The 12,076-nt window shown below is 40.7% G+C and overlaps 1 protein-coding gene across 8 annotated transcripts in view; it reads right to left on the reverse strand.

Moving 5' to 3' along the window:
• The window catches only part of mink1 (misshapen-like kinase 1), a 29,804-nt gene that overhangs the window by 16,059 nt on the left and 1,669 nt on the right, over window positions 1–12,076 (reverse strand). For all 8 annotated transcript variants that reach the window (XM_031857501.1, XM_031857506.1, XM_031857504.1 and 5 more), the window contains exons 2-11: window positions 7,340–7,405; window positions 6,777–6,959; window positions 6,577–6,687; window positions 6,397–6,487; window positions 6,161–6,291; window positions 6,030–6,084; window positions 3,932–4,010; window positions 3,184–3,359; window positions 2,961–3,030; window positions 2,622–2,832 (exon numbers count right to left, since the gene is read on the reverse strand). In XM_031857501.1, the coding sequence (XP_031713361.1) occupies window positions 2,622–2,832; window positions 2,961–3,030; window positions 3,184–3,359; window positions 3,932–4,010; window positions 6,030–6,084; window positions 6,161–6,291; window positions 6,397–6,487; window positions 6,577–6,687; window positions 6,777–6,959; window positions 7,340–7,405 (1,173 nt within the window). The remainder of the gene's footprint in view (window positions 1–2,621; window positions 2,833–2,960; window positions 3,031–3,183; window positions 3,360–3,931; window positions 4,011–6,029; window positions 6,085–6,160; window positions 6,292–6,396; window positions 6,488–6,576; window positions 6,688–6,776; window positions 6,960–7,339; window positions 7,406–12,076) is intronic.

Consider the following 12,076-nt stretch of genomic DNA (forward strand, 5'->3'; position numbering starts at 1 on the left):
CACACACACACACACACACACACACACACACACACACACACACACACCATCCTAATCATCATCAGTTTGCTGCTTTGAATCAAATTCAAATTGACGACAGCTATTCACTTTTGGTAGGGAGCGGTCCTTATCTTTTTTAAAAGGGACATTGAAACAGGGCTTGTTCTTTGTGCTGAAATGACACACGGCACACAAAGCTCTTGTCCACTCAGTTGTTGCTGAGGAGCCAGAGAAGATAGACGAGGAGGTGGTGGTATATCAGGGGAGTTCATTTATACTGCAGTGAAACACTTACCAATACTGCACAACATTTTCAGTATCGGTGCAAAAAGTGTGCCTCATTAAAATCCCCACAGAACTCAGACATTTCACAGCAGCTCAGTTATGGTGATTCAAAATGAAAATCTCTGTGCAAAACCTCGACTTAAATATTCGCTACAAGCATAAAGTGTTCATCAACCGTGACAATTAAATCACAGCATAAACAAACTCTTTACTTCATTCTGTTGTCCTTTATACCCGCATCAATATTTGCTCCCCAGTCCTTTATGTCTTATGCCTATGTTTGTTTAATGCGTGTAGTAACATGATAAATAAAATGAGCATGATGAGCCGACTTAACCAGCCAAACCATGGACTGACTGCTGATCAGGGCTGATGGCTGAAGACTGTCAGACAGCTATCCACAACAAGGCACTTTGTCACTATGACAACACTTTTTTGTCGACTCTATGTCAGATAAAAAAAAATAAATCAAAGCAAGTTCAGCTGCCTCTTGGACAGAGACGATAACATGATTCAGGGGATGTGAAATATTGACAACATTTGTACAACAAGTGTAAATCAAAACTTTTTGTTAACCGCTACAACGTCCAAATAATCCTTGAGCTGTGCAACAACGAGATATATCAACAAAGTCAGGAGGAATTGGTATTGTTCCATTTAAAAGTGTGCAAACACTTAACAGCATTTACAAACCAACAATGTAGCATAAGATCTGTGAAAAGGTCGTTCATTTAGACCTTTTCTGCACAAACTTGGTACTCGCAAAACATCTCACTCTAGGCTACAAAATCATCTCACTTTGGGCAAATGTTTGCAGAATTAATAATTCACACCTGTGTTGTTAGGAGGTGGGCTTTCCTTCACTTGAAGTGATCTCACTCTATTCCCCACTGTTTACCCATTTATTCAACTGTGAATGTCAGCGAACGTTGAAAAATGTTGAAAATGTACTGTTGCAAGTTAAGGTGACCGGAGATTTTGTTCAGTCCTCGCAACTAGTTATTAAGTTACGGAGGCTTTAAGTTGGTGGGGGGGGGGGGAAATAAATAAATAAATAAAATAATGGATGGATAGGTTTTAGTTGTCCTGGTGTGTGTTTTCCATTTAGGCCTCATTTCTACATTTCAAAGTATAAGCTATTCAAACTGTTTTATATTTTATTACTTATGTTCATGGATTGATATACGTTAAGTATATTGCATAAAGGTTTAGCAGGCCGATAATAGAAGGCAGATTAAAACTGCCATGTACTTATGACTAAAGCAACCAATGGCAAACCAAATGAATAGTAAAAGGGCAAATAAAAGGGCAACAGCGAGTAGTTAAGTGGATGAAGAACAAGAGCAGACACACAGACAAGGAACATTATATTCTTGTTGCTTGGTACAGTTTTGCTTTGAATTAAAAATGTTCCGCCTGTTGCATAATGTATTAGTATTATGAGCCTCTGGTAAAATGTGCAAGATTACATTTAATTATAAAACAAGGGTGACAGTGGAAATAAGGCCAAAGACACCATTTTTTTTTTCTATCCCCGACAAAATCTGATCTGTTCTTATATTTATAAATGTATCAGAATGAATCAGAGCCAGCACCATACAAGGAAGAGGAAGACCACGATGATAAGACCAAAGTCAGTTGTGAAGATCTGGCTCTAGATGATAAACTAGAGACGCCCAATGAATGCGTTTTCATTCTCTGAAGTTGGGAGATGATTTATGCACAGGAGGTTAATTCACTTCAAAAGATAAATTGCTGATACTCAGCCTACATTACAGCAATGTCTCTGAAACACAACTACGTTTTGTAAATTGAGCATCATGTCGCTTAATGCACGGTTGGGGAACTTTCCAATCCTTTCTAGTGATGTGCTTTTCATCACCAATGCTTTGTTTATGCAGAATTGTATTTTGGAGGTACTAAAATCTCAGCATTGGGTGCATTACAATAATCGTGGACAATATTGGAATGTTAAGTGTTGTGTCAAAACGGGGAAAAAAAGAAATTTAAGATAAAAAGGTAAGAAAAATATCTTTGTTTTCTTTAAAAAGGAGTATTTCGACATGTACTTTTAGAGTTATGGGCTGTAACTATTGTTCCTTGGAAATAGTTACAGCACACATTTTAGTGGTGTTGAGTGGAGTATTTCTGAACTTTGTAGAGTCAGGTTAGCCTTCTCCTGTCTTTATGCTAAGCTACGATAAATGCCTCCTTGCTCTACAGTCATGCTTAGCATGCAGATATGAGAGTAGTACTATTCTTCTCATCCAACTCTCGAAAAGAAAGCCAATACGCGTATTTCTCATAATACTACTCTACTAAAAGTTGATTATTACCTCTTCGAGTCGGCGACGCTGTTCTTTCTGCTCCTCGATGCGTTTCTGTCGGTCGTGCAACAGTTGCCTCTTGTGCTCCTCAGGATCCCGACGCTGAGCAGCCAGCTGAGCCTGCTGCCTCTTGTGAGCCTCCGAGCGCTCTTTGTTCTCCTGCTGCAGACGCTGGAAGTCCCGCCTCAGGGTGGACTCACCGGGCACGTTGAGGATGGAACTGATGGCCAAAATTAAAGGAAAAAAAGAAATGAGGGAGAAGCTTTTGGGGACAATCATTCACACGGAGAACACAAGTCACTTGGACAGAGAATATATTGATGAATGCAGCTAATAAAGTGAAAATACCTCGACTCTCGGTCATCTCCACGATTTTCATCCTCTTCATCACTACCACTGTACTCGTACTCTGTTTCTTCTGTAATGAAAATTAGCATCAAGAGAAGTGAATTACGTGAAAAAGATGGTGGGATAATCTACAGTATACTGTAAAGTGTAGTAAACCATGGTGTATGAAGAGACAGGGTACCCTGGGTTACACATTTAGGCTCTTTCCATCTCATCTGCTCACCCTTTTCTCCCCTTTTCTTGCGCGTACGGTCGATATGGTCTTTGAGCTGAATTCGGACCTGGCGCTCAGTGGGCTGGTCCCGGATGAAGGTGTGCTTGAGAAGCTGCTCTGTGGATGGTCGGCTGGTATACGTCTTCACCAGACAGCCCTCTATGAAGTCAATGAATTTCTTGGACCTGGGTGGAACGGGGAGGTGAGAGGAGGATAAACGAGTGAGGGAGAGTGGGAGGGTAGGGAGAAAGGGAACAGTTGGCAGCTGGGCAGAAGAGAGATGCAAGTGGGACACGGTCCATCTTTAGCCACTTTAACAGGTCTGGCTTTTTCTGGGGAGGAGTCATGTATGTGACATTTCTAGGAATGCTTGCAGTCTTGTGTGTCACTGGAAAAAAAATGATCAATAACATAACGCACTGACCCATTTCATTCTGTAATGTCTTTACAGTGTTTGGATGACCAATCGTCATCTATTGTCGGTAATACGCCGTCTATTAATAAGTACCTCGTGCAACTCTTACTTGAACAATTCTAAACTATCCCTTCAACCTGGTTATTGTTATTATAACAGAGCAACAACGTTACTGCAGTGCACGTAACTGTGCTCTCCTGCCATCACGTTTACTCTTGGGTTTGTCTTTGGAAACATAAGGTTTTGGGACTTAATGCACATTTGAAATCATATGAGGGGAGCCTGCTAGGTGTCTAGGATATGATATATGTAAGTAACACAACAGGATGGTTGATAACTCACCATTTTTTGGATTTAAGTTTTGGGGGGGGATTCCTGGGAATGAGGAAGAGGGCTCTCATCGGGTGCATGTCACACAAGGCTGCAGAAATAAAAGAAGAAGGTGAGTTGGTAGATATTATCAAATCCCCCTACCAAAGCTGAGACCTACAATAAACAGAAGGGAAAAGTAACATCAGAATAAATCAAATGTAAGACAGAGTATCATATACTCCCACACCTGGTGGTTTCTAAAAAATTCTAGCCACCATTACTCAGTCTTTGTATCCTCAAACATGGTTACAGCTGCTGTTATCCAATCGTTCCTGGTGCCTCAGGCTTATTGTTATATTGAATGCAAGAGCAAGGGCTGTGAGTCAGTGTGTTCCAGCGTAGGTAGGTAGCTAAACCTGACTGGTTAGCTTTACAGTTTCACAGTAAATAGGCTTTCACATGGCAGTCTTTTGGACGAATGCAACGTGACTGAGAGAGCCGAAGGCAGGAAGAACATTTTATTTCAGTATTTTAAGGGAACAAAAGGATGACAGCTACCGTTTGTGTGTGTGTGCATCATATAACATGCATGTTTACCTTGTATCACACACAGCCATAATGTATAAGCATTAGTATTTATTCAGTAGACTCACATGGTTTATTTTCATTTAAGAAGGACTGGATCACCCACTGACAGGATGTTGGCAGTTTTGTCAACATCCTGTCAGTGTGAATGATGTCATTTCGTGTTTTATTAAATACCTGGAGTGAACTGATCTGTTTGTTTCTGCTTTTAGCTGATCAATCGTCCAGACGGTGTTTCTAAATGATTACCCGTTAGTCACCACACTGACAGCCCCGTGTTTCCTTATACGTCTGAACAAACAGTAAAAGGTATGGAGGGTGTCTGCCAACACAGCTAGTGACGAAAAGATTCGGTGAAAAGATGCTCAATAATTCACATGTTCAAAAATAAACAGAAAGCTAGTAACGCTGTAAGGCTAATGAATACATTACTGGAACTAGAACAATGATGCGTCTCAATGAAACAGCGACGGATACCACAGAGAGCATTCGTCAGTCCCGTCTTTACAATGTTGTCGATAAATTGACTGTAGTTCACCCGTCACACATCAATACAGATGTTCTATTGAATTATTTGACGACAAACTAAATTGAACTAATGCTTTAAATATATAACTCAATAAAAAAAACAGTTAGAAAGGTTCAATACATCTGGTCTTTATCATAGTCATTATGTAAAATAAATAAATAAGAGAGACAACGACTAGGGTTGCAATAATGATGATATCAATCAATTATTAATCAACTAATCAAATCAAAATATTTATCTATCTTATGTTATCCAAGACAAAAGTGGTGTCTATATTTATTCGGCAAACAGTTTTGCAAAACAAAGTAATAGTGTTATGATTTTAAACAGAGAAATTAAATAATTCATAAAACTGTCTTCCATTATTGTCTGTTGACCAACTAATCAAAATTTAATTTTAAAAAATGGTTTCAGCCGTAAAACCTAAAAGCGATCTAATCAAAAAACAAGGAATATTGCGCCGTTGTAAGTGGAATACATACTTCAGTAATGAAACTGATGGAGTGAGTAATTACACACTGCATCATTTAAAAAGGTACAATCAGCTTCACAGTTGTCCCGTATGTCTTATGTCATTGGCAGCAGCAACATGGGCTACAAGAGCTCCGTAGTTCTTATCAGTGATGTGAACAAAAGGCTCTCAGAACATCATCATTGTAAGTTCACCACAGCTGCGATTCATTTCACAAACACTTTAGCTGCTACTCTTTAGTGAGATTTTCTTTTCTTCTTAGTCAGGTTTGAAACCAAATCTCTAGACAGACATATCGCCCCGCTTAGCAGACCAGAGAGCTCTGTGCAATCAGCCTCCACAGGCCAACCGCCAGCTCACGACTACACTACCTTGATTACAGTGAGTCAGCTGCCCATCTGAAGACTCAGACAACAAGGCCGCACATGCAAGACGGACTCATTCATGAGGTCTTCTCTGGCGGTGAGAAACGGTCTGTTGCTGGGTAGATAGAAATGCATGTTTCAAACAAGAACAGGTTCAAAAGGAGTGTATACACTTACGAGGAGCTCCCTCTGCCATCTCAATGGCTGTGATCCCCAAGGACCAGATATCACTCTGCAAAATACACAAGGGACCAGGTCAGTGTCTACCTTTCATACGCTCCCGCAGCATAGTGCGGACACAAACTTACCCTGTAGTCATAGGTGGAGTCGGGGTTCTCGTCACAGGCAATAACCTCAGGCGCCATCCAGTACGGCGTGCCGATGAAGGTGTTCCTACGCCCGACGGTCCTGTCCAACTGAGCACTCACCCCGAAATCAACTGAATGTGGACAGAGCGATCAGAGGAAACAGGATGCGAGACGATGCAGGGTAGCAGATACCTACTGTTGCTCTTTTACCCGAAACCTACAAGCATTCAACGTACCAAGTTTGACCTCTGCGTTCTCCGTTAGCAGCACGTTCTGGCCCTTGATGTCCCTGTGGATGACTTTGTGGGCGTGGAGATGAGAAAGGCCCTGTGCACAGACAAAGAAGTCAAAATGGCTCAGTAAGGAGTGACCTCTGCTGCAGACTTGTTTTGACTGGTGGGACGGCCATATCTCACCCGTAGGATTTCTCTGCAGATGTAAGCGATCCAGTCCTCCTTTAGAGAGCTGCCCTTAGTGTTTTTCACCAGGTCGGTCACTGATCCCGCCCCACAGAACTCCATCACCAGCTGCATACAGACAAATGCAGACGTAGTGAGCACAATCAATGAGGCACACTGCTATAAAAGGATCAGGCCAGGTAAAAGGAGAGACCGACCCAAAGTTGGTCATCGTGTCCTGGTGGACTCTTCTTGACAAAGGCACCGTAGTACGTGGCTATGTTGCGGTGGTGGCTGTATTTTTTCAGCATGTTGATTTCAGCTTTGATCTCCTCTTCTTCCTCCTCCGTGACATCCATCACCTTGATGGCAGCCAGCTGGCCCGTCTTCACGTGACGGCCCTGACAAGTTCATCACAACAGTGGTCAGTAAAGTTTAAAATTAACTCTTTGAATGTCGCCCCATCAAGTGTGGCTAATTGCCTTATCGCACCACTTCACCGTTCTTATTTTACATTTTCTTCTCCAGCGTCTCTTATCTTTCGGTCACAGACAGTTTTAACTTTTCAGGCCGACAGCTGAAAAATGTACTTACATAGCAGTTAGCTAAATCTACTGTAATCTGAGAAATGAATGCAAAAAACATTAAACACAGAGCAGGCACTAGAGTGGTCTTTGGTGCCCAGTTTTATAGCAAGTCATCGCACAGGTGAAAACTTAATGCGTTTGTCTACGAAAAGAGCACGACATCATGGAGGTATAATTTAGGCATCATGTCTCACCTTGTACACCTGCCCATAGGTCCCATTGCCGACGACCTCGACCAGCTCAAAGATCCCTGCTGGATCCTACGGGAGACACGGTCAGATTCATGAGTCGTACAACATACAGACAGAGCAGGGTCAGATACACCATCAAAATACAAACCGCTCCAAATAAAAACAGCATTTCAATAAAATAAACTGCATTTTGTTTTGCTTTTTATTTTTGCTAAATTAAAAAAACAGCTACACTCTAAGCAAACCGTATCTATTTCGTGTTCCAAGTGGCTGATGCTCGCTTTGAATCCTACACATCCACACTTCAATGCCGGCCCGAAGTGGAGGTCGTATTTCAAGTTGTTACACTCATGTTTCCTCAGTTAAAAGTCACGCTTAGATAGCAAATTCATACTAAACTGCACCTGTTCTAGTAACTCCTGCCATCTGGCTTAAATAAGTCTGAATACAAAACACTGTTGAGGACACAAAATAAAACCAACAGGCTAAAAATGTTTAAATTAAAAGTCATCTCAATCTTTTGCCTTAACAGAACAATCGAGAATCTTTAATTGAATGTGTGCATCAGTTAAAGTGTAGCAGTAGATCTATTGACTCCATCAACAACACGTCAAAAGCACAAAGACTCGTACATAAAAACAACCCCAATGGTTTCTACTTTGTATACACTAAAGCCAATATTACCATACAAATCATCTGAACTCAATCTTCCTAGCCAGCCCCCCCCCACACACACACACACACACACACACCATATTGATATTAGATTAGATATGGATTTGACATGGACATCCATCGGGCCTTTTCCTGATTTGTTCGTTTTAAGTTTCAATAGAGTGAACACACATTCTACTGATACCAAGGGTGCTTTGACTTAATTACGCAACCCCTCCCCCAAGACACAAGGGAATATGACAATCAGTTCCACTTTCAAGCAATTTCAATATAGCTTTAAGAAGATGTGTGGGTGGTTAGAGTGCTGCTTTGGGTTTAGAATGTACAGCATGACCTATCCTGCTTTCATCTGTTTCCAATGATGGGTTTTGTGGCTTCAATAGGGAGGGGGGGAAATTCCTTTGAGACAGGAAACATTTATGGGAAGAAAATAGCACGAATACTTATGAACGATTTGGCAGTAAAACTGGGAAGTGACCACACATTTGATGCAAATGCACACACAACCCATATGACAAAGATACCGTATTTTGAAGCGTGTTCGAACACTAAAGAGGGGGAACTGTAACGTAAAGCGGGAGGCAACAATGTGATGATATGGAAGAGAATAATGAGTGGGTGGCAAGGCAGAGGCAGTAGCTTCGCCCACGAGAGTGGGATGAGAGGAACGAAGTGATAGAAGGGGAAGGGTACAGTTATGTTCAAGGATTAGCACCACCAGCACACACACAGGCAGACACATTGCAATGATTGCTAAAACGGCAAGGAAGCAGTACAACCACGGGGTAACTGGAGGAGAAACCTGCAGTCAGCCTGCTTAAATGATACAAATGGCAGCTCTGGTAGTACTTATGGATATAATGCCGTCTTATTAATGTGTAAACGTAATGTATTGATTAACCTCAGGGAATAATGCAATGCATTTTCCCATCAACCTCAGTTTAATAGGGTATAAACTTTAAAAGACACTGATAATGGTCCATTGGGAAGTTGACCACACATTTCCTGCAGGGGTGTCAACTTAGCTGACAGAGGAAGTCTGCCCTTTCTGTGGATACACAGCTGCATCAATAGTCAAAATCACTACTCAAACACTTACATTCCCTGAATATCATTAGTGAACGACTTTACAGTTGACCTTAAATGTTTTTAAATGGCGTCCTGATACTTAAATTTGGAAGTACTTCATCTTTTTTCAAATTCAGCCAACTGATCCCAACAGCATGAATTTGCACATCTCAGTTAAGGTAGAACATTTATTTATTTTCCATTGTTGGATTATGCTACCACTATGGGCCAAGTATCAGTAAACACCTTGTGGGCTCATTTACATCCATCCAAAGTTAGTGTATCCACAAAAAAAATGTTTTTTGATTTTCACAGTTCACAATTTTGATGACTTTGTTAATTCATAATCACAATGTAGGGGGGGGGGGGAGGAGTAATGGACACAAAGTAAAGGTTAATTAAGTTAAGGAAGTTTAATCTCTGACGTGACACTTTTACTGGTGTTCACAGTAAAGCTTCATATTAAAAGGAGTGTTTTTTATCACCATCATGTACGCTTATTTATGCCATGCATAGCAAACATGGACTGTTCCACTGCACCAAAATAAAAAAATCCCAAGACTAGATTTGTCACGAGTTTCATTTCCAGAGGGCCGGTACTCCTGGTTAACCAGCATCCAATAATCTCATCACACTATCAACGCTTCGGTTTGAAACTGAAAATCAGCATAGAAATCACTTTCCAATAGTTTTAAATTAAGAACAAAACAGGTGAAACTCAGCAGACATATTTGTTGGAGTATGACCATGTCTCTTTAATTGTCTTAGTGTAACTTGCTATGCCACCTGGACTTGAAACAGTTGTGCAGATAGCTTGATTTTATCAGTGCTACTGACATTGGAACAACGTGTTACAGCACAAATGATTAGTTGTTGCTCGTGTACAGTGGACTGTTGCTATGTAGCCCAATGCTGGAGTCCTTCTGTGATTGAGCCACTTAAAGGTTCCCTGTGGAGTTTTTGTCCTCTAGTAGTGCTGTCGAGCTGTGGAGCCGTTTATCTATGACTGGGTCCCTAATGCGCATGAACATGGACGCACATGCACGCGCACAAGAGTGTCGTGCTCCACAGTCCTGCCAATGGTTTCACACTATTCCACTCATCAACAGGTGGCAGTAACGCCCGAGACTGCAGCATGCCCCAACAAAGGCACGGAAGAAGAGGACCGTTAGCTAGTAAACAATGCAGGATTCAAAATACTGAAAAAAATGACTCTACAAATGTTTTACGAGGGAGGAAATGCATTTAACACATTTGTTGGAGCTCAAGGATACACACGATGCCTTCTGGTGAGTGATACTGAATGTAAACATCTCACTTTTGTTTGTTCATAAGAAAACTCCACAGGGCACCTTTAAATGGTCAGCTAACCCAAATCACAATTCATTCTAGTGGTAGATGGCCAGGCAGATATTGGTATTTTTTGTATTTTAAGGATTTCATTAACACTTTAAACCGGACAATTACTTCACTTTCCAACAAAACCCAACTTTCATATTCAAACATGACTTCAATTTACTGTACCATACCAGGTCTAACTGAACAGAGATATTATTGAGACTGATAATTCCCAAATTGAATGAAGTGATTGTATCTTATTTTAAATGAAAAAATAAACTCCGATAATATTGGCGATCTTCTCATATAACCATACAGATATGTTATAAAGAGCTGGGTCAGCTCTAACAATATGCAAGGATTTTGAAAAATCTGTTGATATAAAGTCAGCGGGAAGATAACAGAGGTCCAAGCAAGCCAAGATTGGGATAAACTAGCCCTGATCTCCTGTTAAGCCCCATAAATATGTGAATTCCTCAACACTCAATTATTTTCCATGGAGTAACCCACCCAGAGGAAAGTCTCTCAGAGTAACCTTTGGTCATTTTGATTCTAGACAGAGATAAAAAAAATAATAATGAAAAAGAAAGCTATTGTTCTGTTTCAAACCTGTAGCGTGGAGACAGGGCTGTGATCTACCTTTCCAAAAAGGCAGTGACTGAACGCATAAAAAGCTTCCTTATAATGCTAATAAAGGTCTGTCTTTGGGGGATTTAATGCTGCAACACAATCATAGATGTTGACACTTCCCATTGAAATGGAGAGATGCATCAAAAGGGAGCATCAGCGCTGTGGTCTCACTTAAGAAACTGTAGCCTTGGAAAGAAGATTTTTCATCAAATCAGAATAGTGCTGACACTTTTTATTCTCATTTGATTTCATTTCTTGTCTGGTAAAGTGGTTCTATTGTTAGAAAAGGGTAGTCATAAAAGGTTGGTTGATTTTTATTTTAAACTGAGGCCTTCAAGGTGGACCACTGCTAATACCAGATCAGTAACAACAAAGTCTAATACTTTTAGTATTTTAAGAGAAACCAAACCAAAAAGACCAGATCCAAAATTCACAAGGAAATGGAGAGAGGATTTCCCATTCAACTTGGAATCACGACTGCAAAACACCTCCAAACAACCAGTGGCGGGCTGTGCATTTTATACCTGGGCCTTCTGTGCTGTCCTACTGAGCTACGGTTATTTGTTTCTATTGGTGTAATAATACCATGTTTAATTCGTATTAAACTGTTTGGTATGAGGCTTACGAACCGAACAATACGTTTGAATTTTACTAGTGCAAAAATGCAGAAGCTTAAATTGTGGGAAATATAATGTTTTCGGTGGACTGCGCTCACGTAACAGACAACGGGCGGGCGTCCGCCGGCGTCCTCAGGTTGGCATAGCATAGCGAAATAAGGGCTGAATCTTTATTAAATTACAAAATAGCTATAACTTTGTGATTCTGTTTAGGCCAGCAGAGAAGGCTTAGCTGGCCCACCACTGCAAACAACAATATGTTAAACAATAGAGATCGTGTTTGTGCATCTCAATCTCAAGAGTTTAGAACTCTTGAGATTGAGATTAACTGGAACGTTAGTTAAAAATACATTATAAAAAATTAAAAAAAACAGACTAATAACTACATGACAATGACAAAGAGTTTCAGGTG

This window comes from Anarrhichthys ocellatus, unplaced genomic scaffold (genome assembly GCF_004355925.1).
Source record: "Anarrhichthys ocellatus isolate YVR2014 unplaced genomic scaffold, GSC_Weel_1.0 scaffold18, whole genome shotgun sequence".
Lineage (NCBI taxonomy): Eukaryota > Metazoa > Chordata > Actinopteri > Perciformes > Anarhichadidae > Anarrhichthys > Anarrhichthys ocellatus.